This window comes from Gymnoscopelus braueri (assembly GCF_963280865.1).
Source record: "Gymnoscopelus braueri genome assembly, chromosome: 8".
In the NCBI taxonomy this organism is placed as follows: domain Eukaryota; kingdom Metazoa; phylum Chordata; class Actinopteri; order Myctophiformes; family Myctophidae; genus Gymnoscopelus; species Gymnoscopelus braueri.
Window position 1 is genome coordinate 42968411 of NC_137609.1, and position 27713 is coordinate 42996123.

Sequence of the window (27713 nt, forward strand, 5' to 3'; positions counted from 1 at the left end):
GAGTGAGTCAACCATAGTTAACGTTTTATGATGCACAGGGTTGTCCAGTGCTCATGAGATTGAACATTCATTCATTTTGAATACAGGTTAATGGGGGCCAGAAATTAATAGCATGTAATGTCAAAGTTTCATGCAATTCAGAGTGCATGCATTCACAAATAATTATCCAACACCAAATTCTCAAGGTTTATTTTTTTTCACGATGGCAGCAGCAGCTCCACAATGGGGTTTGTGGGACCAGCATTCACACGGCCGTTAAGTAGAAAAACAATACAATGCTATACCAGAGAACAACCCCCCACAGGCCTTTGCTGTTGAATGAAAAAAGCCAAACATTGAAATACTGCATGTGAGTAACTCAACAGCATCTACTTTCAATATACAGTACAGGTACATTGTGGAAAGAAACCTAACGTCCCACAACTTTCAATCGTCTTCAAACTAAATACTTAATCCATCAACTCTTAGAATCAAACATTCGTAGCAGAAAACGTTGCCGAGGAGATGCTGAACAAAACAGAACTCTATTACAAAAATGGCCATCAAAGCGACACATAGATAGCATTTATTTCCGTCCCACACGTACAACTTATTTGTGCCATAAACTAGCCCATTCAACATTTTAAGAATGCGTTACTTTTGTATTCTTCAACAGCAAAGAAAAAAAAGTATTGAGGAAGGACATGCCAAGAAGGCCGACTGATGTATTTACAAAGAACGCTCCCGGTGTCTTCCAGAGGAGAGGCTACTACATCGTCAATAACAATCACACAGGAGCCAGAGCCAGGGACAAACAGAGGGGAGCAGTTAGTAGAGGTCATCAGATTTTTCAAAGCCGATGCCGATATTTGGAAGAACAGGAAAGCTGATATAAACAGATTTCTCTCTCTCTCTCTCTCTCTCTCTCTCAAAGATACTAATAGCCATAATTAATGTACAGACTGTACACTAAAAGGAATTGATTTTACCAGTACTGTCCGTGTACAAGCCTTTCATTCAAGGCATGTTTATTGTTTTATTTCATATTTCATTTCATTTCAAGCAATTTAAACACTCTTATTAATTTAAGAGAAGTACTGTTTTTTTATGCATTCAAAATACATACCGGATAATTAACACCATTATCAACAATTTGCATAAACTATAAAAAAAACTAACAAATAAAAAACACTTAATTTGAAAGAAATGTGTGAGAAAAAAACAAAACAAATCTGCCACATCCTTAGCCACCGATCCAACATAGTACCGATATGGTACAAAACGCAAACATCGGCCTGATATATCAGTCAACACGATATATCGGACTACCTCTACAGTAACATTTTCAGCCGAATCTATACTCCGTAGTATGACGTGTCGACGCGTTGTTAGCTTGAACATCACATGTGATGGAGCATAAATGGAGCATAAATTAAGCTTCAAGGGAAACGACGGATGCAAGGGGGGCGGGGCCGGCGTGCAGCTGCAACAGTTTAGTCAATGTCCATTTCAGGCTGCTGCTTCTCCGGCGTCGTTTTCTCCGTGCCTGCAGGTGTGCTCTTGTCTGGGCTTCCCGGCTGGGGCTCTGGGCCCTCCTGGCCGTTGACTGGCCCGTTCTCCGTCTTCTCCTCCTTGGGAGGCTCCACCTTGGGCTTGGGTTTGGACACCACGGGGTTACAGGAGGAGTACAGCTCCTGGAGAGAGAGGAGGAGGAAAAGTAAACGGCAAGCAGTTAGAAGCGGTTATTTATTTGACTGACTGACGGCTGTATATATGTATAAAATATAGGCCAAGATAAAAAATAACCTCTTTTACAATCGAGGCCCAGTCCATGGTGAACAAAGGTAGGTGAGTGAACTGTGTATGCTATATCCCAATTAAATGTTCCACCCACAATTGCTTGGCTGAGACGCGGAGGGAGCAGGTGACGCATAGAGGGACGGGAGCACTCATTTTAGCTCAAGTGATAACAGTCTATCCACCATATGGATCGGCCTTGTGTGTAGATGAGTGCTCAGTCCATTAGCTACTTGGCCTGGGCACTCGTTTGCCTTGAGGCTCGCTCGGTCGTGTCTCAAGAGCCTCAAGGCCTCGCTGTCGGCGCGCCCGCCTTGTTCTCGTGATTTAAAGAGTCACGCATTTGTCGTACCACCTTGCACATGCAGTACGCATGACATTTCGTCAACCAAAACGAGCGCTCCACAAAAACATTTAGCTGGGAGTAGCATAAACGCAGCGTCTCCAAGTGACTCTCATGGATGTACAGTACCTTGATTTTGGCGTAGATCTCATGGACTTTGACGGCGGGCTCCAGAGTGAGGTCCTGTTTGCTCTGTTGGTTCATCTTGCTGTTCATCCACACCATGCCGTCATTCACCTGCTTGTCCACTCTGGTGACCTCCAACTCGTCCAGGTGCTCATACAGCTCGTCCTGGAGGTAGGTTTCAAATGTTATGGGACTATTTATTTAAATGTATATTTTATGTACCATAAGCCTGATTTATATTTGTCGTACGACTGTGTCCCGCATCGGAAATAGCAGATCTACAAGTTCACAAAACATTGCATAGCGATGCATGGTGAGCTTGTAGATTTGTTATTGTCAACGTGGGACACCATCGAACGTATAGTATAAATTATGCATTAAACTTGACCTGATACAGTTTCTGTATTATTATTAGGTACAATATTAGTAATAATGGTAGTAGTATTAATAATAAGAGTTTTATTTATATTGTTGTTACAACAAACACAGATTTATGAAAGTTTAACGACAGTGATTAACGACTTTGTATCTGAAACAAATTTCCTTCATGAATGCACTAGGCATCCACTTGTTTTTAAGTAAAAACTTATTTGTAATTCTGTTGATGTATCAAATGAGTGTTGTGATTTACCTTTGTCTTGTAAGCTTCAATAATCTTCATGTACAGCTGGATCTGTTTGCCCAGTTCCTCGAATGCTTTTGGTCTCTCCTCAGCCTCCATATACCTCTCCTGAATAGGTTGGCCTAGTTTCTATAGTGAGAGATGACATTTAGATGTTCAGTCAAATTACATGGAAAACTAGAAGAATTTGCTCTTCGGAGCACAGGTCTCCAGGCCAGGTAGTAGAAGTCAATCTTAGCCAATCTGGATGAAATATGAAAAATCGGACAGTTTCGTCTAGATGACATGACTATAGAGATAATGTGTACCGATTTGCGTGATGTTTAGACAAAATCTGTAGGAGTAATAGCAAAACTTTTTTTTCAGCAAAAATCCCCCCCCCCGGTGGTGCTATAACAGGCCAATGTGAAGTTTCACGTTAAAAACAAGCCACTCCAGCTAAGTTTATATGCCAATCTTAGCCTATCAGGATGGAATATGAGAAATCAGGATGGAATATGAGAAATCGGACAGATCGGTTTTGATCACATGACTATAGTGATAATGTGTACCGACTACCGATTTGTGTTTGGACAGAATCTGTAGGAGTAATTTAAAAAATGTGTTCTGCAATGCTTTAATAGTCCAATGTGAAAAGGGTGGCATTTCTTCCTCAGCCTAGTGGGAATGTCCGGCAATCGGACGTTGCGTTCATGATTTGAGGTATTTCGTTCAAAACGGACCACTCCTGCAAACTTTGGAAGCCAATCTTAGCCAATCAGAATGGAATATGAAAAATCGGACGCTATAACAGGCCAATGTGAAATATTTGGGGCAGAGCTTCTGCTCTGGCCTCCAGGGAGTGTGTGTGCATAGTTTCACACCGATCGGTCCAACGGTGCCGGATATTAGCTGTCCACAGACAGACGGTCGAACACACACGAGGATGGACGGACGGACAGGGGCGAAAACATAGTCTCAGCCACGCCTTCGGCTGGCGGAGACAAATATTTGGACTTCACAGTAACAGTAGCCCACATTGTGCCACTATCGTCTCTTCTCGTCTTCAGTCAAGAATTCCCCACTTTTGTGCTACCCAGTGAAAAAAACTAAACCTGTAACCCGACTCCATGGCCTAAATGGATGTAATAACTACTTATTAATGGAGAGAAATCCTGAATTGGCGCTTTAAATGAAGTGCTTCTTTGTCTGCAACCTTGAGACTTCATGTATCAGAGGCTCACAGACAGACAGTCACCTTCAGCTCGGCCAGCTTGTCGATGTAAACTTGTTTCAGTTGGTCCTCTCCGTCCTCATACAGCCAGCTCTCTGTGTCCTCCAGTTTTAATGACAACGTGTCTCTGTCCTGCATTTGGGGGGGAAACGTTTGGACAGACTTGATAAGACAGCATTATTTTTTCCCAAATGGTGCCTTTATCATACATCGCAGTGGCTGTCACTTTAAAGATGAAAGTATCAATTGATTCGGGTTCTAATCAATTAGTAAAAAAAAGAAAAGAAAAATACTTCACTGAGCCATTTTTGCAACGTGGATAGATTTACGTTTTTAGACCAGTATTGAAAGATTATTATTCAGAATGGAAATGGGTAGCTCAAGGCAGAGAGGATGAAGGACATGAAATGCCTTATTTATATTTTGTTGTATGGTGGTGTTGCTCACCAAAAATAGACGATCTACAAGCTCTCAACGCGTCGCATCTGGACAGGTCGTGAACTTGTAGGTCTGATATTTTTCGGTGAGCAATATGTATAAGTTCCATGTAACGCATGTCTCCAGACATAATCAAACTGGGGATCTTGCAACCACCAGTGAACCACGACATTCTATCTGTATTCTCTTGAATCGTCTCTTATGTTGTAAAAGAGCTCTACTCACGGCTTCGCTCACAAACTTCTCCAGCGCGCTGTGCAGTTTCTCTCTCATCTCGTAGACGTACTCCTCCACGTTATTCTTAGCGTCATTCCTCTCCTTCTCCAGCTTGTCCTGCATGATCATCTTGCCCTGGAAGAGGTCAGAGGACGTGGTATTAATTAAGGGCCATCCACCATGTCCACCAAGAACGATAACTATCATGATTGATAACTATAAATATATATTCTTTTAAGAATCGTTGGTCAAGTGGATGGCGGAGTCCACATCACAACTATATCAACAACAATGGCAAATGATATCGTTGGGATCAATTTCAGAGTGCTTTGATGAACCGATAGAAACACTTTGAAGTTGACACCCAATCAAAAGTCGTCAGAATGCGTGCGTCACACACAGAGCACCACGCCAATGGCTTTTTGACTCGAGGTCAGAAGAGAGAATTTGTTTTTGATTTATATTTGAAGATGGTACAAAGGCGTGGCTGTATACATTACACATACTGTATGCAGTTATAAGAAATACAATAAAGAAAATCGCATAGTCTCGCACTACGTCCAGTCTAGCTGAAGATGCAGGTTGAGAAAAAAAAGACGTCTAAATTCAAGACGTATTAACACACTGAATGCCAGTCGCGTAGATCTACGCGAACCTATTTAAAGCCGCAGCGTGCCAGTCGCGTAGATCTACGCGAACCGCCGATTCCCATTGAAATTGCCCCAGGTGCACTTTCCGAATTTTTTTTATCCATTTCCGTTTCCGGTCGGAAACAGAATTATTTGGGTTCCGTTTTTTTCGATCGTATCCGCTTCCTGTCTGGGATCCTGTTTAAAACTCGATTTTCTCGGTTGTTGTTTTTCTCCTCGCTGATCACTGTTTAGCGTTGATCGGCTGTATCTTCAAGATGGCGGCTCGCATTTGGAAACTGTTTTCGCTGGCCGTTTCTCACGGATCCGCTGTGTGTTTAGAACCAAATGAACGCGCACTTTTAACTTATTTAGCGAGGTCTGTGGCGACATGAAAAAAACAAAAAAACAACAATAAAACGCTGGCACTGGTGAGTACATTATGAGATTAAACTCTGGCATGGAATGTGTTAAGAACTCTATAAACAAAAACAAAACCCTGCATAAGGAGAGGAGGGAGGGGAGAGAAGAAAGAAACTCCACCGCCAGAGTGTGACTTCAAAACTATGAGGCACTGACTGTTGTTACAAGCGGTTTCACATCATTACTGTTACTGTGTTCACATTACCTCACCACAATGTTACGATATTATCTGAGCTTTGATCAAAATATCCTTGACACTGTTCCAACTGCAATACAGGAATGCTGGCGTGACAACAGACGGGAAGGGCAATGAATAAATAAAGAAAGGCATAGGATTTAAGCTAAGCTTAAATTAAACTATACATTAACACAAACACTAAGAAATTATGAATTTATAGAACATGTGCTGGACATTAAGAGTAATATCATTAAGAGTAATATCATCTTTAGTCGTGTCAGCTGAGAGCAAATTAAAATGAGTAAACAGCACATTAATCTGTGAATTTCATTACAATATTCAGTGTTATATGGGGTACAGGATAGATGGAGTAAATATGCTTCAGTCGGTGCAACATTCTGCTGATATTGTATTAATTATTATCAGTACTTCACCATGCCTGCCTACTGCCTACCAGGACACTTAAGACTGGCCCTTAAGACTGGCCCCTTAAAAAGTCCTTCTTTGTAAAATAATACTGACTTATAACAAAAACTTCTCAATATTCTGATAACCATCCAATATGGCTGCTGCTCTGTGCAATAAGCGATATGATGAAGAAGAAAATCTCCCCAAAAAAAGAGAGATTTTTGACATCTATGAATCGATTCATAATCGTCCATGTCAAAATCACGATTAATCTATGAATCGATTTTATTTTCCACCCCTAAATATGGATAGATCAGTTTCATCCATAGTTTTCAATCAGTAAAGTTGCCTTGGGTAACGCCTTGTGATTAAATGTCAAATGATGTGTTGAATGTCCATGATGACCCATCTGTATGATCTCAGTATGTAATTACTTGCAACTAATACTATTATCAGCTGTCGTCCTGTCACTCAGATTAACTGGGCACATCTTCTCTATGATACCAAAGGAACGACTTGTGCTTGGACACAAGGTCACATAAGGCCACAAAAAGATGAACAACAACTCATTATTGTGACACCCTGACGCCTGTGATCGTACCATCAGAGAGAAGAACCTTTTTGCTGTGAATTGTACCGTCTCGTGTGTGCTCTCTCAGTAATACAGAATTGAGTTTTGATTGACACCCCGTTCTTGTCTGACGTCTCATTCTTTGTTGTCGACTGGTTAATATTGGGTTTACAAGAACAAAACCATCTTTTCCATCTTTCTTTGTGTCTTTGGGTTGACTATTTCCAAGGTAGAAAAACCAACAATATATATTTTTTTTTAAATTATTTATTTTTCATACATATATATATATTTATTTTTCATACATATATATATATATATATATATATATATATATATATATATATATATATATATATATATATATATATATATATATATATATATATATATATATATATATATATATATTTTTTTTTTTTTTTTTTTTTTCTCCATTGTGTGTGTTTTGTTTTCGTTTGTTGGGTGAACAGGGCAACCAAAACATATTCCATCCATTAAACAGATTTCTGATGCTTGGCACAAAACCTACAGAAGTAGACAAAAGGAGTGATAAAAGCAGCCATTCACTCTTTGCTCAGCTCAAAGTGATGCCAGATAAAGGAACACTCTGTCTTACCAGGCACAGAGCATCCAGAGACAGATGTATTATCTGAGTCTTGAAGTGAAGTGCTTGGTCTTTTTATAGCATTACCTCATTCTCCACAAACAGATTCAGTGTCTGGATGGCCAGCTCCCAGTGCAGAGTGCTCTCTATCGGTAGCTCCACTGTCTTCGTTTTCACTTTGGGCTTCTTCGCCTGCGGGGGCTGGTCTGTCTTCTTCTCCTGCTGCTTAACATCGTCTGGTGATGTCTGACAACAGGGCGGAGGAATCGTTTTAGATTATGCATGTAGGACTGCTTCTCCCTCCCTCCCCCCACACACAAACACACGCACGCTCCTCATTGCTGCAGGGAAAGCCTTACATGAAGTACATATTTAAATAGTAAAATGAAGAAAAACAAGACTTAACTCTTTAAGACCGGGAACGCATCTGTGTGTCATTTTTAGATTTCGCTGGGCTATTAAAAAATAGCAAATATACAAGTTCATAGCGCGGCACCGAGTGCTGCGCTATGAACTTGCTGATCTGCTATTTTAGAAAAATCATGAAAAGTTGTGCAAATGTTTGAATTTTTTTGCAAGACAATCTTTGCTTCTGGGGGTTCCTGGAACTAAATATTTTACGAATGTTCGCTTTAAAAAAATATATAATCCAAGATTTTGCCACGAATGTTCACGATTTTTCAAAAATAGCAGATCTACAAGCTCATAGCTCAAGCTCAATGCACTCAGTGCCGCGCTATGAGCTTGTATATCTGCTATTTTTGAATAGCCCAAAGAAATCTAGAATGACACAGACGCGTTCCAGGTCTTAATGGGTTAATGGCTAAAGGCCCTGGTAGCAGCACCTACATGTAGGTGTTGTGCTGCTCCTTACACATGACTGGCGGAAGTATGGCAAAGGCCATGGGGTCACCAAAATCGTAAGTGTTCATCCCTCAGGGAACTTCAACCAGTCTCAGGGGAATCCCCCAATTTAATTTTGAGATATCTTATGTGAAAGAGGACATTTTGACATAAAAGCTGGTGCCAAGGGGACACCAAAAATCAGTAGGTACATAATTATCTACGGTGCTTTGTGATTTTGGAAGCGCGCACAGATGTGTGTGCATAGGACAAATGGGCCTCATTCACTATGCATAGAGTCCGTACTTCAAATAATTGTGCGAGCAAAATTACCATCACATTCATGACACGTGTGCAACTTGCACCAGCCAATTTTGTTCCAACCACCGTGCGACGTGCGTATGTTGGTGAATCAGAATCAGTCAAATTGAAGGGTGCGACCTGTCCATGGGAAATGTTGACTACGAAATGTGGTTCCTGACTTTGAGTACGCTTCAAGTGCACTGGACTGGCCTATGAAAGGCAACAGTCTGCAGACATGTCTGTTGCCTGTTTTCGTTAATGACAATGTAGCCTGTTTTCAACACTGTACGAGTGTATGAACGAGTGTATGAACAAGCCAATGTTTTATATAAAATATTACTTAATTACTATTATCATAAATGTAACTGTTACAGGGTCCCCACACATTTTTAGCAATGAATTTCCAAAACTTTTCCAAAACTTTTCCAGAATATTTAGCCCAATTTCCAGGCCTATATAACAATCATTCAGCGCAATAATGTGTCTCTTACTCCTATGTAGAATGCCCAAAGATAGGCAGTGTAGCAAAAATAAAGCATAGAATATAGAATAGTACAATTTCATTCAAAATTTCGTGCAAAATTAGGGCATAGCTCACTGGAAGACTCATTATGGCATCCGTATGACTTATTTTATTTAAATAATATATGCCATCACACAGCCTGTTCGGCGAAAAACTACTTATGTTACATATTTCGTGTAATGTTACAAAATCAATAGCCAAAAACAATGCATAGCCAAATATTTTTCCAGGACCCTTGATAAATTCCAGGACCTTTGATCAATTCCCAAACTTTTCCAGTACTGGATTTTTTTTTTTTCAATTTCAAAATATTTCCAGGAATTTCATGACCGTGGGGACCCTGCTGTTATCTCCAATACTAATGTTACACTCTCAAGAGTTACATTAACACATTTACAGTAACCTGCTGTGTACGGTGTAGATTTTTCCAAAAATGTTCAAAAATAGCATATGTATATAAGCTTGCAGCGCTGTGAGCTTGTAGGTCTGCTATTTTTTAGTAGCCAACGCAACAATGTTAAGTGACACAGATGCTTTCAGGGTTTTAATGGGTTAATGTGTTAATGATGATGATGTTCTTGCCTTACTGAATAGTACGAAAACACACTCTAATGCAATGCCATTATAGTTGGGCGTTAAATCGTTGGGTAAGTGATGGAATGACATTAAAGACCAAAAGCTGATATGAGGATAGCGTCTAATGGTTTATCAATAGACATGATCAAATCCATTAGCCAGTAGCTAATCATTATATATGATTTAAAATCCTCACACCTCCATTTCCTCCGTTTCTGATTTCTTTTCTCCGTTGGTTTCACTCGGTGATGGTGATTTCTGCTCGTCCATGTCCACCTGCATTTTATTCTGACATTAGACAAGATATACAACATACAAGAATTTTAAGTTAAGTATTTGGCACCGTGGCAATTTCCTGGACATTTACTGTGCCTGCAGTGCCAATTAATTCCATTTGAGAAAAACAGCATAATAGCATCGTTCAGTGTATTTTTAAGAAAACCAAGTGCTGTTAGAACTGTAGTTAATATGGTGTTAGTCTTGCATATCCAGACAATCAAAGATCTCTGTCTCTACTCATCCTTCTGGTGACATCTAAATTCAATGTAGTGGCGCTAGAACAGTGGAGAAGTCCTATGCCTACTGCTTTTAAAACAAATCATATCCCAATATGAGGAACCATTCTAAAGTCTTTGCATTGGTTCTGCAATGCAGTTATTTTATAAATCTCAGAATAGTTTCCACCAGTTTTAGTCACTACAGTACATTACATTTTGACATCACCAGACTATCAATAGGCGGAGATGGCCAATCATCTTGGCAAGCCTACGTGAGACAACTCTGGTGCAATGAGTGCTTCAAATTCACGACTTGTACAAACTGCACCATCATTTATTTGTCATTACTTTGAAGGAGGGGAGTGCTGGAAGAGAGGATCTATTTCTTTAATTAATTTAAACACAGTTCCACAGCTGGTTTGTAAACCACAGATGGTAGCGACCACGGCAAACAAAAAAATGCCAGACGAGTTACAGTCAGGCAATAGAGAGAAATCACGTCTATCGCCTCGAGGCTGTTCTGAGCTTGTTAGGACACGATGTCGACATTCCCAACCTGTGACATGAATAATTGGCCATTAATGAGAACTAGGTGTGAGCAAACCCTTCTGTTCAGTGTGCTCTCTGTGTTAATATGTCAGTGCTAAAACTTGAACGCAGACAAAAAATTACAAGTCATATTGTGGTCATATACAGGTATATGGTTGTGGGGGTTCCAGGGGGTCCCCAGCTAAATGTTAACTCTGAAGGTCCTTACACACCGGCGAATATGCGAATATACGCAAAATTCGGACTCGTTCCGAATAATTAAAAGACGCTTTTTCGCTTCGCGAAACCGATGCGGACGCTTGCATTGACTTTATAAGGTTTAAAAAAAAAACGTATTTATTCGCACGAAGAATTCGCCCCGGTGTGTAAGGACCTTCAGAGTGTACAAATGGAATCAAATGGACCTTTGCAGGTATATTTGGTTAAAAAAAAATCGTACACCCTCTACTAACCATTTCATTCGGTGACCACGCACAAGCGTATATACGCGGGACGGAATAATATCGTATGCCCTCCGAAAAAAAAATATATAACACACCACTGCATGGGGGTCCGTGGCCTAATGCATGTCCTTGAAATTGATAAGGTTGAGAATCACTGAACTAAAACACACACACACACACACACACACACACACACACAAACACACACCTCTTCGCCGCCGTCTTTCACAGCCTGTTCCATCTCCATGGGCTCCTCGCCCTCAGCAGGTTTGAGGATCTCGACTAGCGAGGCGCTGGATACGCTGAACACCCCGTGTATGTTGACGCGTACTTTCACCTTGACCTTTGAACTCTCACCGGACGCCTGGGGGACCACGTTCTGGACCATGAACTGACCTGGCGACGGAAAGGAAGGACAGAAGGTCTTTACTGGTCAGAACAGCTTTACTGAGCTACACAGGAGGTTTTATATTTATATATATATATATTTTTTTAACAGGGAAAGGAAGGGAAAATATTAAAATAATATAAAATAATTCAAATGATCCCTTTACCGAGCGACCCGGAAAATGTGATATAAATAAAATCACAGAAAATATTTTTTTTTTATTGCATCTTTCAACAGGGTAAGGAAGAGAAAATTAATCTCCCTTCACAAGTTGCAATGAGGCCAGATATTTATGCGCACATCATCAAGGTAAAAGAACAACAAAAACAGCTGTGGCATTAATCAATGTGATTACATAATAAGAGGCAGAGGCTAGAAGGCACTTATTGACTGATATTCTGGAAGGCTCCCTGAGGTACTGCACATAATGAGCTATATTTGTGAAAAACAGAAAATCTGTGGGTATTCTACTGAGCTGACGGATAACAAGGTATATGTCAACTAAATGCTTAATCTGTCTAACAAAAGAGGGGGTGATGATGGGCTTTGCACTTGGAATTTGACAACCAAACGTGGCTAAATTCAGCATATTGTATTTGCCTTATGAGGAAGATATAGAAAACGTATAATTCTAACCTACTACTTTTCAATTTCATGCCATTATGTTAACAAATAATTGATTGTAGTAATGATATCACTATATTAATATTTTATTTCTGTAACAAAGATTCAGCCAGTATCGTGTATGTGATCATCCCTTTGTACAACCGTGTACATGTACACCTTAGCCCTGAAACATGACTGTCATACCATGACAGTCATGGTGCCGAGTCCCCCTGGTCTAAAGTTGTGTTCGATTTTTTCACATTGCCATCTCTCACATAAACATAAACGTTCAGATTATAAATATAAAGTGCTTACCACCGAGCCACGGATGTTACAAGGCGATGCGGACCGCGATGAGTACCCGTATCTCCCGTATTGTTCAATAAAAAGCATTTTAATCCCATCGCCGGCCATTTTCTTTTTTTTTTTTTTTTTGTTTTGTAATGTATCAGAGTGCAATACACCTCCCAACCATTAGTGTCGCATGGTTGAAAGTATCGGAGACAATTTGGAGAAAATGGCCGGCGATGGGATTAAAATGCTTTTTATTGAACAATACGGGAGATACGGGTACTCATCGCGGTCCGCATCGCCTTGTAACATCCGTGGCTCGGTGGTAAGCACTTTATATTTGAAATCTGAACGTTTATGTTTATGTGAGAGATGGCAATGTGAAAAAATCGAACACAACTTTAGACCAGGGGGACTCGGCACCATGACGCTTGTATACAAGCGTCATGTGAACCATGGCTAATGTACACCTATGCTCTGCTCATATAAAACATTTCATGCTTAATATATACTCCATAGTACAACAGTGTCGAACAACACCACTGTACAATGACGTATAGATCAGGCTTCAGGTGTGGTTAAGTTCAACTTGTGGGTACCTATAGTGGCATTGGGGTACGGCAGCTCTTTAGGGTCATTATAATAGGCTTCCAGGGAGAAGGGCTCTCTCCGGTAGAAGGTGAGGACCTTGGAGAAGGGGGCGGCATGGTTCTTTGCATACACCTCACATTCACTGCAAAAAAAGAGAGAAAGGAATCACTTTATTGGTCAATTAACAATTACACAAGGTAAGCAAGGTCAGTGTAAGCTGCAGTGCAGCGAGCATTTGGAGTAGTGATGCGCGGGTCAGGTTTTTTCATAACCCGCCCGCCCGGGAACCGTTCTGCAAAAATGAATATAAATCAATGACTCGTCCGAGTCGTCCCGCCCCGCAACCCGCCAAAAAAAAAAAAATCACACCCAGTGTGAGTAAGCTTGCGGTGCCTACTCTGTTTGATGAGTGTGTGCTGTCATTCAGTCAGTACAAATCTATTTGATGTGTGGGCGCTGGCATTCAGACGGTACTACTCTATTTGATGTGTGGGTGCTAAAAGAGTATTTATACTCTTTTTATCAACTTTTAAGTATTTTTACTCATTTTAACTATGTTTAAGTATTTGTACTAATTTTAACTACGTTTAAGTATTTTTACTCATTTTAACAACCTTTAAGTATTTTTACTATTTTTTTCAACTTTTAAGTATTTTTACTCAGTTTGAGTACTTTTAAGTATTTTTACTCAATTTAAGTACTCTTAAGTATTTTTACTCAAGGTATTTACTTTTAAATATTTGTACTCACTTTATTTACTTTTAATAATTTTTACTCACATTGTAGATCGGTCGTTTTAGTAACACACAAGCAAGTCCATTAAATTTTTTTCCAAAGAGAGAGAGAGAGAGAGGGGGACAGAGGGAGGGAGAGAGAGAGAGAGAGAGAGAGAGAGAGCGCGCGCACGCGAGAGAGAGAAGGTGTGTTTTGGTGGGGGGGGGGGTTTCCGTGGGTTGACCCGCTTCACCCGCCCCGCGATAATTGCGTCGTAATCTATAACCCGTCCGCCCGCCACACGGTTCAACCCGCGGGACCTGCGGGTTACAGGTCGGCCCGCGCATCACTAATTTGGAGGGTTTTTGGGGTTCGGTTCGGTGCATTCCTCAACGGCACTTTGGGAGGGGCACCCTCTGAGTCAGGATTTGTCTTGTGAGAAAGCACCGTGATTATGCATCAAAAATTCATATGAACCATGAGAGGAAAAATAAAACATTTGGACATGCGCACAATTGGCATGGCCTGAAGCAGGCTTCTATGGTGACTGTTCTGCCCTCACAATATGTTTGGTGTAGAGTCAGTATGGTTCGGCAGACAACTTACAAGTGTTCCAAATAAAGCTCCTTTGACAATGGCTTCATTTAGCTTACAAAGTGTTCCCAATAAAGCTCCTTTGACAGTGGCTTCATTTAAGGTCTTTACTGGTGGTCACTGTTAAGGAGCTTTTTTGGGAACACTTGTAAGCTGTCTGCCAAGCCACACAGACTCTATACCAAACGTATTGTAAGGGCAGAACAGTAAAAAGACTTAACCTGTCCCAGGCCTGATAGAAAGGGTTCACTCAACATCTCCCCAGGCAATCTGCCCGGCACTGTTTTGCCATGATGAGGCAACCCAAAACACGGGCCTCTGCCGTTTTTGTTTATCAAGTCAGCTCAGGTGAAATTAGACCTACCTCAGTCCCTCCTCGGCCGCTGAGTTCCATTTTAGGGAGACGGGGTATGGGACAACGTCTGTGATGGAGAACTCTCGGACTTTGAAGGCAGGTGACAAGATGGCACACTAGGAGAAGAGTTACGGGTGCAAAAGAGTGGGTGAAATTATATATAAGCTCCAACGATTTGCAGTTACAAAACATAGTCATGAGAATAGAGCAGAGAACCAAACAAAGGGACAACACTATCAAATATACATGGGTGTGCTCATAAAAGTGCCAGTGCAGCAACAATGGAGTGTATTCGTAGTCATATACGGTACGTCTAAATAAGTGAAAATGCCTGTGAGAGGATCTGTCACGCCTAATGTTTCGGGGTCTAGGAAAACCAGCCCAAAAGAAGCGACTATGGGCCACATGAGCACTTTAACATCAGCTATTTGAAAATAGCAGATCTACAAGCTGTTGTGAGCTTGTAGATCGGCTATTTTCAAATAAAATCTTGCGGGGAATTTATAAAAAGCAGATATGGCAACCCTGGGCACCACTGCCGGGAAGTGACCCCTTGGTGGCACTTTGTGTGTGTGTGTGTGTGTGTGTGTGTGTGTGTGTGTGTGTGTGTGTGTGTGTGTGTGTGTGTGTGTGTGTGTGTGTGTGTGTGTGTGTGTGTGTGTGTGTGTGTGGGCACGCGTTACCTGCAGGGCGCAGCCTCTGGCGACGGCTTCATCAGCATTCAGGGTGGTGCTCAGCTCCTTGCCGAAGAACTTGCCGATTCGTTCTTTGATGGCCGGGATCCTGGAGGCCCCGCCCACAATCTCCACCGCGTATATGTCTTCCTTCTTCAGCTCTGGACACAGGAAGCAGCATGGGTGAAAAAAAAGGACCGTTTTCTATTGATTTGCACCTGACCAAAAATGCTACATTTTGTCTAGATCAAAAGGTCTAGAAGATGAATAATTCGAGGTTACCATTAAATGGTACTAAAGCAGTCTTTATATGCAAGCACAAAACAAGCATTTTAAAAGGAGTAGTTCGCCCAAAAAATTACTTATTTTCTATCAATTGCACACCCCATGAAGCCTTGAATTATTATTATTTTTGTTTGTTTTTGTCGCCATTCCTAAGCCAATAATTTGATTACCGGCAGAAAGATGCTAATGTATCCGGTAGGAGACACAAAGTAGACTCTTTGTGTCTCCTACCGGATATACACCCAGTCGTCAAATTATTGGCTTAGGAATGCGACAAAAACAAAAGAAAATCATTAATTCAAGGCGTCATGGGGTGTGTAATTGATAGAAAATAAGTAATTTTATGGGTGAACTAATCCTTTAAGCACCTTACAAAAGAATGCTAACAGGTGAAATACATTATCTTGCAGTTGTGCAGTGTAACATCTAAGGCTGACAATTTGGTTTCAAACTGCTCCCGTGTCTTTCTAGAGTAGACACTTGAAAGCTTCTCAGGTGTTTGGAACACACAGGAGCCAGAGGTAGGAGGAAATTATGGGAAATTCTAGAAAGTACACACACAAAAAAGGAAGGAAGCAAGGAATAAAGGGAGTTAATAGTCGGGCTTCCAGTGCCCAAAGGGGAGGGTTATGTCAGCAAAGCACATGATGATTTGAGAGCGTGCCCGTGTGTGTGCCTGTGTGTGCCCGTGTGTGTGTGTGTGTGTGTGTGTGTGTGTGTGTGTGCCCGTGTGTGTGTGTGTGTGTCCATGAGCACGTGACTGCAGGGATGCTCTAGCTGCTATTACATCCATCGGTACTCACTAGTTTGTTCCAGTACACTGCGCAGGGGACCCTCCACTTTGGCAAGCATCCCCGCACACATGTCCTCGAACTGGCTCCTGGGAAGACATAGGTCATACATTATTAATAGACACAGACAGATACACAAACAGACACATGCATATGCTCAGAGCGAGAGTATGACAGAGACAGACACAGAGAGAGAGATAGTTATGCAGAGACGGAGTAAGCGTTTCTGACAACTTCACCTACATGGAGAAGGGAAAAATGTCTAAAGTAAAAATAAAAATAAAAAAACTCCAGCAACATATTGAACAATGTAATTGTTAAATCAACACGTTCAGGGTTACCATGAAACACATTACAGACAACATTCAAAAAGGGTAGTTATGAAGCAGAAAAACAAGATGGCGTCTCGTAACGGTGTGGATTTCCGACTTCATGTCAGTCATCTATGATGTCAGTACTACGACGTCAGTTATCTCCATATTTGGGCAACGTTTCAGCCCAATTTGACCGCCACTGACTTCCAGTGGTATAAAATTCAAGAATGAAAAAGTGAAATATTTCATGTGAAAAATATTTTAGGAAGTTACTTCCTTTGCCAACTGGCGGCGTGCACAAGACATTTGGCAACGATCGTTCGAGTTCACGAGATTAGTCATAGCCGGACAGACACACACACAGACAGACCTTCTTCTAGACGGCTCGCCTCATACAGAGCCACACCGAAACATAAAAAAAAAAAAAAAAGGTTGGGTATATGGTCAAGTGGCTTCAGGCCAATTGTATTCCCACACTGGCAGCTATGCAGACACACACAGCTGCTCGTTGCTTACATCACCACTCAGTGCTTAATCTACTGGTGATATCACATACTGTAGTTAGAGTAGGTGAGTGAGTGAGTGAGTGAGTGAGTGAGTGAGTGTGTGTACAACAGACTAGACAGGACAGAAGCATCCATTTTAGCTGTGGTGTTGGGCACTGAAGATATAGGCTAGCACAGGGGTCTTCAACAGCGGGTCCGGGACCCCTAAGGGGTCCTCAGAGTTACTACAGGGGGTCCGCCGTTTTCTGAGGAGAACTTTAGCCAAAAATAGCCGATCTACAAGCTCACAACGCCTCGCAGAGCTTGTAGATCGGCTATTTTTGGCAAAGAGTTATAGGTCTGGAGGGAAAAAAAGAGCAGCTTAAGTTTATCTGAAACACAATTTTATACAATATAGAGGGGGTCCCTGCTTCATCTCTCTCTCAGCTAGGGGGTCCTTGGCCTGAAAACATTGAAGACCTCTGGGCTTGCATGTGGACTTGGTAGAAGGAATAGAACAATGCACGTCAGGAAGGATAAAGGCATCTATGAAACAAATTGATTGTGATAATAATAAACACTTAAGAGATTTACATCACACACTGACCTGTTGAGTTTACCAGACACATCGATGTCATTCATGAAACACTCAATGTTGAGGGGGAGGTCGGACGAGTTGGCACTCATCAGCTTTTTGAGTTTCTCACACTCCTGGTAGAGTCTGACCAGCGCCCGTGGCTTAGACCTGACGTCAAGCTTGTACTTCTTCCCAAACTCCTCGCAGAAATGGGTCACGAGGACCTCGTCAAACTCCTTCCCACCGAGCTCCGATTCGAATGCAGTGGCCAGGATCTGAATAAAAGCGATAGCAATTTCAATATCAACGACGAGTGTCATTTTAGATTTCGTTGGCTATTCAAAAATAGCAGATATACAAGCTCATAGCACAGCACTACAAGCTTGTAGATCTGCTATTTGTTTTTAATCGTGAAAATGTTTGCAAATCTTTGAATATATATATATTTTTAAAGCGAACATTTGTAACTCAAATCTTTGCTTCTGGGGATTCTACAAATGTATTCTAAATCCTAACATTTTTTTTTTTTTAAGCGTATGTTGCTATATATCAGTGGTTCTCAAACTTTGTCATGTCAAGGACCCCCAAAATTATATGCATTTGGCCGCGGACCCCCATCTCAAAATATTTCCCACCAGAAGCAAAGATTTGAGTTTAAAAAAAAAATAATATATATATATATATATATATATATATATATATATATACTCAAAGATTTGCACCAATGTTCACAAGCTTGTATATCTGCAATTTTTTTTGAATAGCCCAAAGAAATCTATAAAATGACACAGATGCGTTCCCAGTCTAAATGGGTTAAAGTCATAACTGTATGAATTTGTATTTCTGCCCTTTACCCCCATGTATTTCCAACACTCATCTTCATCATCATGGTGCGCTCAAATTCCAAAGGCTATTAAAGAGGCCGATCATTAGATGAATCGTGTGAGTGAGTGCACGAGTAGTGCGAGTAGTACCAGGAAAATGATGCAACACCACTGCTCACAACCCACCTTGAGTTTTCCCTTGTTGAAGGCACACACTGAAACCTGGTAGCCGGAGTGTCCTATGTCTACGAACACCACTACCCTGGGCTTCTCCTCAGGCGCCGGCAGGTCCTGCTTGTAGATTCCGTAAGCCAGGGTCACTGCAACAACACAGAACAGGTGGTCATGCCTCAAGTCTGTGCTCGCCGCGGCGCAAGTCAATGCTACTTACCTGAACTTGAACTTCACTCACACAGATGAATAATACTTGTATTCTTTAATACCATGGTGGCGTATGCACCCAGATCTACAGCTAAGGCAGCCAAGGCTTGGCTGTCGGTCCCCCTCAAACACTTTTTCCACTTTTTCAACACAATCTGAAAATCTTTCAGGTGGGCGCCAATTAGCCGAGTGGTTAAGGCGTGTACCACATAGGCTCCGATGCCTGACAGCGAGTACCAGGTTCGATTCCCAGGCCGGGTGTACCTTTGCTGAATGTCACTGACTGACTTATCAATAAATATTGCTATCTGTAATCAATAAAAGGCAAGGCAAGCCCTAGAAAAGATCTAAATCAAGTTGGCCAATTTGGCCCCAATTAAGCAATCCCATACAAATTCAGAGTAGATGACTGGAGTGAGCATTCACCATCTTTGGAATTTGTCAAGCTCTCTACACTGGTGTTTTGCGAAGGAGAAATCCTTGACATTTATTGCATCTGGGGATTAAAGTGATCCTGGTGTCCTCTCGGCTCACAAGGGTATGCGTTACTGGTGGCCGTGTTTGAACAACCGATATCAGCCACAGAGAGAATAAAAGGCTCCTTGTGCTCGAGTCAAGAGGAGTTTCAAACAACTCAAGGGCTCTATGAAGTAGAGCCAGACCGATATCACAATACATCAGCCATTATTTTACTTCTTTTGACAACATCGGTATCAGTAATTATGCAGCCGATGTTTCCCGATTTGAACTACTTTCAACCTTACATCCTTATTTTGGGCATGATTTTTTTTTTTTTTTTAATATATAATTTGTTTATCCCACGATTTTTGTAACACATTTTTTCACCCAGTGCCAATTTCCTAAGCTTGTAATGCTGGGCGCTACTCTCCCTCTGCCAGTCTGGGGAGAGCCCCGAACTGAGCTCATGCTTCCTTCAATGCATGAGGAGTGACCAGGCCGCTTCTTATCACCTGACAGGGGGGAGTTTCCCCGGTAGAACGTAGCGCGTGGAAGGAACACGTTATTCCAACCAGTTCCATTCCCCTCCATCAGGCGCCCCGGCTGACCAGGTGGAGGCAGTATAGAGACTAGGATTACTGCATGTTTTTTGTGAGGGTACCTACCCTAGGGGACATGGGGAGAACATGCAAACTCCACACAGAAAAGCCCTTTCGCCAACCCCACCTAGGGTATGGGCACTGATGACGCGGAGGAGAGAACATGCCTCCAGCGCTCACAGCGTCCCCGGCGGGAATCGAAACCAGGACCTTTTGGCTGTAAGGCCACAGTGCTACCAACTGTGCCACCTTGCCCCTGAGCATGACATTCTAAATACAAGTTTTCAAGTTGAATAGAAAATATTGCACTTTCTGACAAAATATCAGTCAAAACATCAGTAATTGGTGGGCTGGGACTCTCCGAATGAGCTCTTTTTGTAGCATTCATACTTGAGGTTAATTTCTGGTTTTGACACTTGAGTTCCACATCATATGCCGTTGGTAACAACAAACCTATTCTTGTATGGATATATTCTATTTGGATAAAGGGCCAATTTTCTTAAAGCTGGGCATATACTAGCTTGTGCATTTTGAGTAGCAATTAGTTCAAATATAATGCTGTTAATTTCACATCTTCCAGTTAGTCACATCTTCCAATTACTGCATAAATATAAAGAAAATACCTGTCAATGCACGTCAGACAAAAGCATCATTCAGACAGTCACAGACACCCTTTATGCAAAATAAAGCGGTGCAATGTATTGGCATTGCCGAACGGAATTGTAAGGGTGACTTGAGTTCAAATAGTGTCAGTAAGTAATGGGGAAATAATGCATATTTGCAGTAGGTCCTTGTCATTTACCTGCAGTGGTCTCATTCATGAGTCTTAAACAGTTAAGGCCTGCAATCTGAGCCGCATCCATCACAGACCGCCTCTCTACATCAGTGAAGTAGCTTGGGACCTGAGAGGAAGAAGAACAAAACGTTGTGGTGGTTTGCAGCTCAATGTGTCAAGCATTGCTAAAGGGGTTAATTTCACACAGGGGCCCTCCAATATAAAAAATATTTTCACGCATAGTGTTGTAAACCTGAGACATTGAATACATGCATCTACCAAATGGCACATGCATATTTTCTTTGAGATCTAATAAGAAAAAAAGAAGACCTGCACATCCCAATGAACAATAAAATGGGTGCTGGATCAAACACCTTGTAAATTAGAGTAGACAGATCAGCTCCCATTAGGAGGATTGTACGTGACACGTGACAGGCGCTTCCTCAGACTTCTGAGAAATCATATTTAGCTCAAGGAACATTTCAGAGGTCTTGTAGTGTTCACATATACTTCAAGGTACTCACTTCTCAAGTCTGAGGAAGAACTTCTTGCTCGAAAAATTACGTCATTGCAAAAAAATACTCTTAACTGATTCACTGCCAATCACGTAGATCTACGCGAACCTATTTAAAGCCGCCACGTGCCAATCGCGTAGATCTACGTGAACTAAAAAAAAATATATATATTATTTTTTTCCAATTTGACCCAAAGACCGAGGAGATATGATTTTTCGAAGATCTAGACTCCTATCCACTTCCTTGTTAACTTAAAATTTCTGTATCTCGGCTCCTGAGTACTTTTTTTTTTCAATTAAAAACTCTGGCACTGGCTAAAAAATATGAAAATACCTCTGGCAGTTAATGGGTTAATGGGAGCTATTTGGTGTGGAAAACTAACACAAATAATGAACATACAAGTAAAGGCATCATTCAATATAGTAATTTGGCTGTAGGCTAAAATAAATGACAAAATGCCCAAAGCTGTGGAGAGGTTAAGAGGTTGCAGTGTTTTTGATGCCTTTCGTTGTTAACGATGCAGAAACTGCCTGCCTCGCAAGATATCTGGATAATGTTTCCATGTTAGTTACTTAGAGTAGCAGAGCAAAACATCTCCTAGTGTGAAAGCACCCAGAACTAAAGTTAGCTATTGGCTTCAATAATAATAACATCTCAGCCATGAGACATCTCTAAGGCTGAACTGTGAAGTTATGCCAGCTCGCTGAAACAACTTATCTCAGTGAGATTACATGAAGTGCGCCCTTTGGTGAGTGATGCGGTTGTTATGGCCGTGCTCTTGTCATCAAAATGATAAGAGAACTGAATAAGTGTTAAGCAGTCATAGAAGTGTCATTGTAACACCCAATTTGGGTGTTTGAAGTGTGCTGTTACACTGGATCTCTTTAAAAAGAGCTTTTTTAATTCCTGCCACACACAAACTGAACAATTAATCTAGAGCACTGGTATGTGGGATTGGAGTCAGACTGATTTGCAGTATGCCATTAGAGTCCCTAACCCATTAAGACCGGGAACGCATCTGTGTGTCATTTTTAGATTTCTTTGGCTATTCAAAAATAGCAGATATACAAGCTCATAGCGTGGCACCGAGTGCTGCGCTACGATCTTGTAGATTGCAATTTTTAAAGCCACATTTTTTTACTCAAATCTTTGCTTCTGGGGATTCTACAAATGTCGTCTAAATCCTAAATCCAACAGTTTTTTTTGTTGTTTTTTTTACTTATGTTGCTATATCAGTGGTTCTCAAACATTGTTCATGTCAGGGACCTCCAAAATTATATGTATTTGTCCGCGGACCCACCCCCCCCCCCCCCATCTCAAAATATTTTGTTCCAGGGACCCCCAGAAGCAAAGATTTGAGTTAAAAATGAATGTATAAATATATTCAAAGATTTGCACACATTTTCACGATTTTTCAAAAACAGCAGATCTACAAGCTCATGAGCTTGTATATCTGCTATTTTTAATAGCCAAAGAAATCTTAAAATGACACAGAAGCGTTCCCGGATTGAATGGGTTAAAATGTCTCAACCCTTTCTAAATTTAAAGACTAATTCTTCGACACCCAAAGGGCCCCCAGAGTCTCAGCAGGACTGACATGGATGAGTCAGATTGGTGGTGGGCGTCCGTTAGAAAAATCGCTTACGGAGATAACGCAGTCGGCCACTGGTTTCTTCAGTGCATGCTCAGCAGTCTCCTTCAGTTTGGTCAGCAGCATGGCGCTGACCTGCTCGATGCTGAAGACCTTCTCCTCCTCCATGTACATCACCTTGTGTAGAAGAGTGGGAAACAAAAGAATTAAGACAACAATTACGCTGTCGTAGCAGATGACTGGCGGATACATACCATTGTTAAATCCGTACTTCTCTTACTATATGCATCTGTACTTTAACTTCTGTGCAATTGAATTTCCCCCGCGGGATCGATACAATCTAATGTGACAATAGCAGCATGAAGGATGGAAAAAACTGATGCAAAGCTTCGAATTTAGCACATTCATTCATGAACATTATCAAGTCAAGTCATATAATATTAACTGTAAAGCACATGAACACTAGCATTACTAGTGTGTGCATGTCATGATAGGCAAAACATTCTGTGAAAATAGCTGATCTACAAGCTCACAACACACTCCGAGCTTGTACATCGACTAATTCCGGAGGAAGAGATTTGGTGTAGAGGGAAAAAAGGAGGGGACCAACCTGGGGGACCCTGGTCAACTAAGTATATAGGGTTTAAGTAACGGAATTCTGACTAACACATCATGTTTGTAATAAATTGGACAAGTAATTTGAAAAGGTATGATATTGCAGATTCCTGATATCCTCGTTCCACTACCGAACGGTGCAGAGTGCAGACATTCCCTTAAAATAACCCAAACAAAACACTGTAGTAGCTGATCTTACTTTGATGCCAGTTGCGCCGGTGGACATCTGTGCCAGGTCGTACATCAGGGTCGACTTGGCTGACTGGACGTAGGGGTCTGAGGATCCCCTGCCATGGAGACGCTTGAAGCCCTGAACAGTGTTCTTACAATTGGTCACCACCTGGCCAGGAGCAGCCAAGGATGGGAGACGTGGAGAAAGAGAGAGAGAGATACACAGAGAGAGAGAGAGTATGGATTAGATCATAACAGTGGAAAATAACTGCGTAATGACACTGCAATATGTTTCAGTTCTTGAAAAGTAAAGGTTCATAGCAACGATAGAGGTGCAAGGAGCAGAGGAACAGAGGGTAGATTTAGTGACCATACCTGACTTTTTGCAGCTGCTCCTATTGTCCGATTCCGTGGTCCAAATGACACAAAGGACCTGGAAGACACAAACAAAATATTAAGCTGCATCTTTAACCCGGCCGTCCGGCCGTACCTATTTTGGGCAACATTAGTATAAATATCAGTTGTACAAGATCACAATTCGTCACGTGTTGTGAACTTGTAGATCGGCTAGTTTTGCTATAGTAGGAAATATATAGGGCTTAAGTGGTAAAAAGATATTCCTTGCCTTAGGTTTAGCATATAGCATAGCTTCATATGCTGGTCATCCAATGGGTAAACCCATTAATGTCTCCATAAATACTGTTAAGTTTGTGCCCGGTGCTGTGTAAAACACGTTCAGAGGCTGAGAGCCTCTGAACGTGAAGGCGTAGATAAAACTATTCTAATCACACCTCCTCTGAAATAAGGCTTCACTTTCTCTTGCGAGGTCATCAATAGCATGCCAGTAAACCTTATTATTAAATACATCACCTATTTCTGAACAGCTCTTACCAAATGACACTTTAGGACAGGAGTCATGTCTAATACAGAATGATGACTGTGGTAAATAATCTTTTCCAAAACAGGTCCACAACTTAATTTCTCGGATATAGGACGACATTTACAGAATCCAATATGATCCTATGACAAATCTAGACAGAAACATCACGCACTATATATAACAGCATTCATACTGTAGGTGTGTGCCTTAGAATTATTTATAGGTTTTTCCTAATAAATGCTCTACTGGGAGCTGAGAAACAGTGTGCCAACTTCCCTTTCATCTCCAGTGCATGATTGATATAATTATTGCAAGAAAGGGATGAATAAAGAACTTGAACATCCAGTTTCTTACACAGCCTATGGTTATTAACAGACATGCCAATGTTCATGCATGAAAGATGGAGACATTCGAACTTGTCTATTCTTGAGGGAAAATCAACAGTCTGATGTCTTAGTTATTTTTATGTCAATCAATACACTGAAATGGCAACAACTTGCAGCGGAGTGTAGATGGAGTGTTACAGATGTGATGTTAAAACAAATCATGGGCATTGATTCATTGATTGAATACTTTAATAACAGTTTGCAAATAGTGCATTGGTACGATTATACAATGGTGCTAAAAGGACAACACAAAAAGCCCTAAAGGCTTGTTTCCATTCATTGTGGTCCTGTGTATTTAATCATCGAGAATACATAATAATACATAATAATTCACATGTGGCAAACAGCTATTCAGGTAAACCTCTAGTAGTGTAAGGTTGTTGTGAGGAGACATTAAGTTCTTAAATACAAGTGTTCGTTTTAAAATCTTTGCGGTTTTGTTTTCTTACTGTCTTCTTCTGAAGCACATTGACATGTAGACAATACACATTAAATGGCATCACAGGTCAGGAATAATAATAATAACTCCACATCAATATATTTTTTAGCAGTGGTGTAAACTAACTAAGTACATATACTCAAGTACTGTACTTAAGTACAATTTTGAGCTATTTTTACTTTCTTCAGTATTTACAATTTTCAATACTTTTACAAATTTCTACTCCACTACATCTCAGAAGAAAATATTGTACTTTTACTCACTACAATTATATGAAAACTTTAGTTACTAGTTATACTTTGTAGATTTTGTATTACATTATTTTTTTTATTATTACAAAACATACATTAACCACTTCAGCCCTATGTATATATTTCGGCCATTTGAAAATAGCAGATCTACAGTGAGCTTGTAGATCGGCTATTTTCAAAAGATTTTGTATACATTTTGAAATTGTGAACTGGGACATTCTACACAATGAATACTACTTTTGGTACTTAAACTATATTTTGATGCCGATACTTTTGTACTTCTACTCAAGTACATTTTGAATACGGGACTAGTTGTAAACAATATCTACATTGCAGTATTGATACTTTTACTTAAGTAGAACATGCGAGTATTTTTTCCCTTTTTTTGTGACTTCTTTTTTCGCAGAGAGAAATTGCTAGAATATTCCAAAGTGGTGATTGGCCAATACGTAGTGATGTCGTCATATACCAGGCGATATACAGTACTGTACCATAACGCAGGACGCTCGTTTTACGATGCGGGCCGTGCCGCTGCCGCTCCGCCCTCGGTGCAATGTGTGTCAACACAGCCTGACGGAGACACCGCCCGCTCGGGGGTCGTCTTAATGACAGCAACAGCACCAGTGTTGCCATGTCCGCTTATTACAAGCGACTTCGGGCTTGTTTTTCAGTAAAGTTGCTTGTAAATATTGGTAGTTTGCGGGTTGCGGTTTTTTGGGCTTATTTCTAAAGTGTAGTTGCTTATTGGGCTTGTTTCTTAATGTTGTTTATAAACCATTGGTTCTCAAAAAATGTCATGTCAAAGACCCCCAAATTATTAATATGCATTTGCCTGCGTATCCCCATCTGAAAACATTGTATGCCAGGGACCCCCCATACAACATTTGAGTTGTTAAAATATTTGAAAATATTCAAAAACTTTCACATTTTCTTCAAGACTTTTTTGAAAAGAGAGCTTGTAGATCTGCCATTTTCAAAAAAGTATTGTAGAAAATATGGCCTGTAGTAGTCGCCTCTTTTGGGCTTGTTTTCATAGACCTGGTTGCTTATTTCTCTCGCAAAATCTGGCAACACTAGTTACACCGTAATAACGAGCTTTAGCTAGTTAGCCTTTTTAAGAACATTTTCTTGTTCTGTCTCCGTATTTCGAGGAACACACGAGGACGTGGTTGGATCGCATTTATACAACCCAACGTTTCAACAGATCACCCAGATTATATAGAAAATAAATGTTAAATTTAACATTATAATGTAAAAATATTGTGTATATCTGTTATAGCTTGGTCACTGTAAAAACTGGACTCACGTGTATTAACGGCTGTCACACACACACACACACACACACACACAAACAGGGGGGGGGGGGGGCTAACCGTTAGCTTTAGCATCTCATGTGAGAGAGGATGAGATCTGATTGATCGGGGAAATGAATGAATCACATAAATTAAAGATTTTTTTCCCAATTTTTTTTTGTTTAAATTGAATTTTAAAATATTTAAATAAAAATGACTTACGGGGTGCATCGGTCGCTGTATTCATTGGCGACCGTCTCAATGCCTCCGGATCGGGCTACGGCTACATAGCAGCTCTGGAAGCCCAAGTCAAATCCCACCACTGACATGATCTCTTTCCTTGATCCTTCCTTTCTTTCTCTAGTAGCTACTGAACAGAATATACAATAATAACAGATGGATGGTCTAACAAACAGTCTCAACGGTCCTGTACTGTGTTCATAATCCACAGTAGTAGTGAGTGAGCTGGTGACACCGGGTGTGTGGTGGTGTGGTGGCTTTGATAGGGAACCAGCAGTGACACTCTAAAGCAGTGTTGCCAGGTTTTGCGAGAGAAACAAGCAACCAGGTCTATGAAAACAAGCGA

At 40.9% G+C, this 27713-nt stretch overlaps 1 protein-coding gene across 1 annotated transcript; it reads right to left on the reverse strand.

Annotated features, from left to right (window-relative positions):
* Positions 1 to 172: 172 nt before the first annotated feature.
* On the reverse strand, positions 173 to 27625 carry hspa4a (heat shock protein 4a). Its single transcript, XM_080436424.1, has 19 exons — positions 27350 to 27625; positions 24255 to 24312; positions 23908 to 24048; positions 23148 to 23270; positions 21015 to 21114; positions 18960 to 19093; positions 17980 to 18224; positions 16586 to 16662; positions 15507 to 15658; positions 14833 to 14939; positions 13169 to 13302; positions 11493 to 11680; positions 9994 to 10083; positions 7638 to 7796; positions 4744 to 4869; positions 4105 to 4212; positions 2877 to 2996; positions 2249 to 2410; positions 173 to 1673 (listed from the first exon to the last, which is right to left on the reverse strand). The coding sequence occupies exons 1-19, from the start codon at positions 27454 to 27456 to the stop codon at positions 1473 to 1475; spliced, it is 2532 nt and encodes an 843-aa protein (XP_080292550.1). The 5' UTR covers positions 27457 to 27625; the 3' UTR covers positions 173 to 1472.
* Positions 27626 to 27713: the final 88 nt, after the last annotated feature.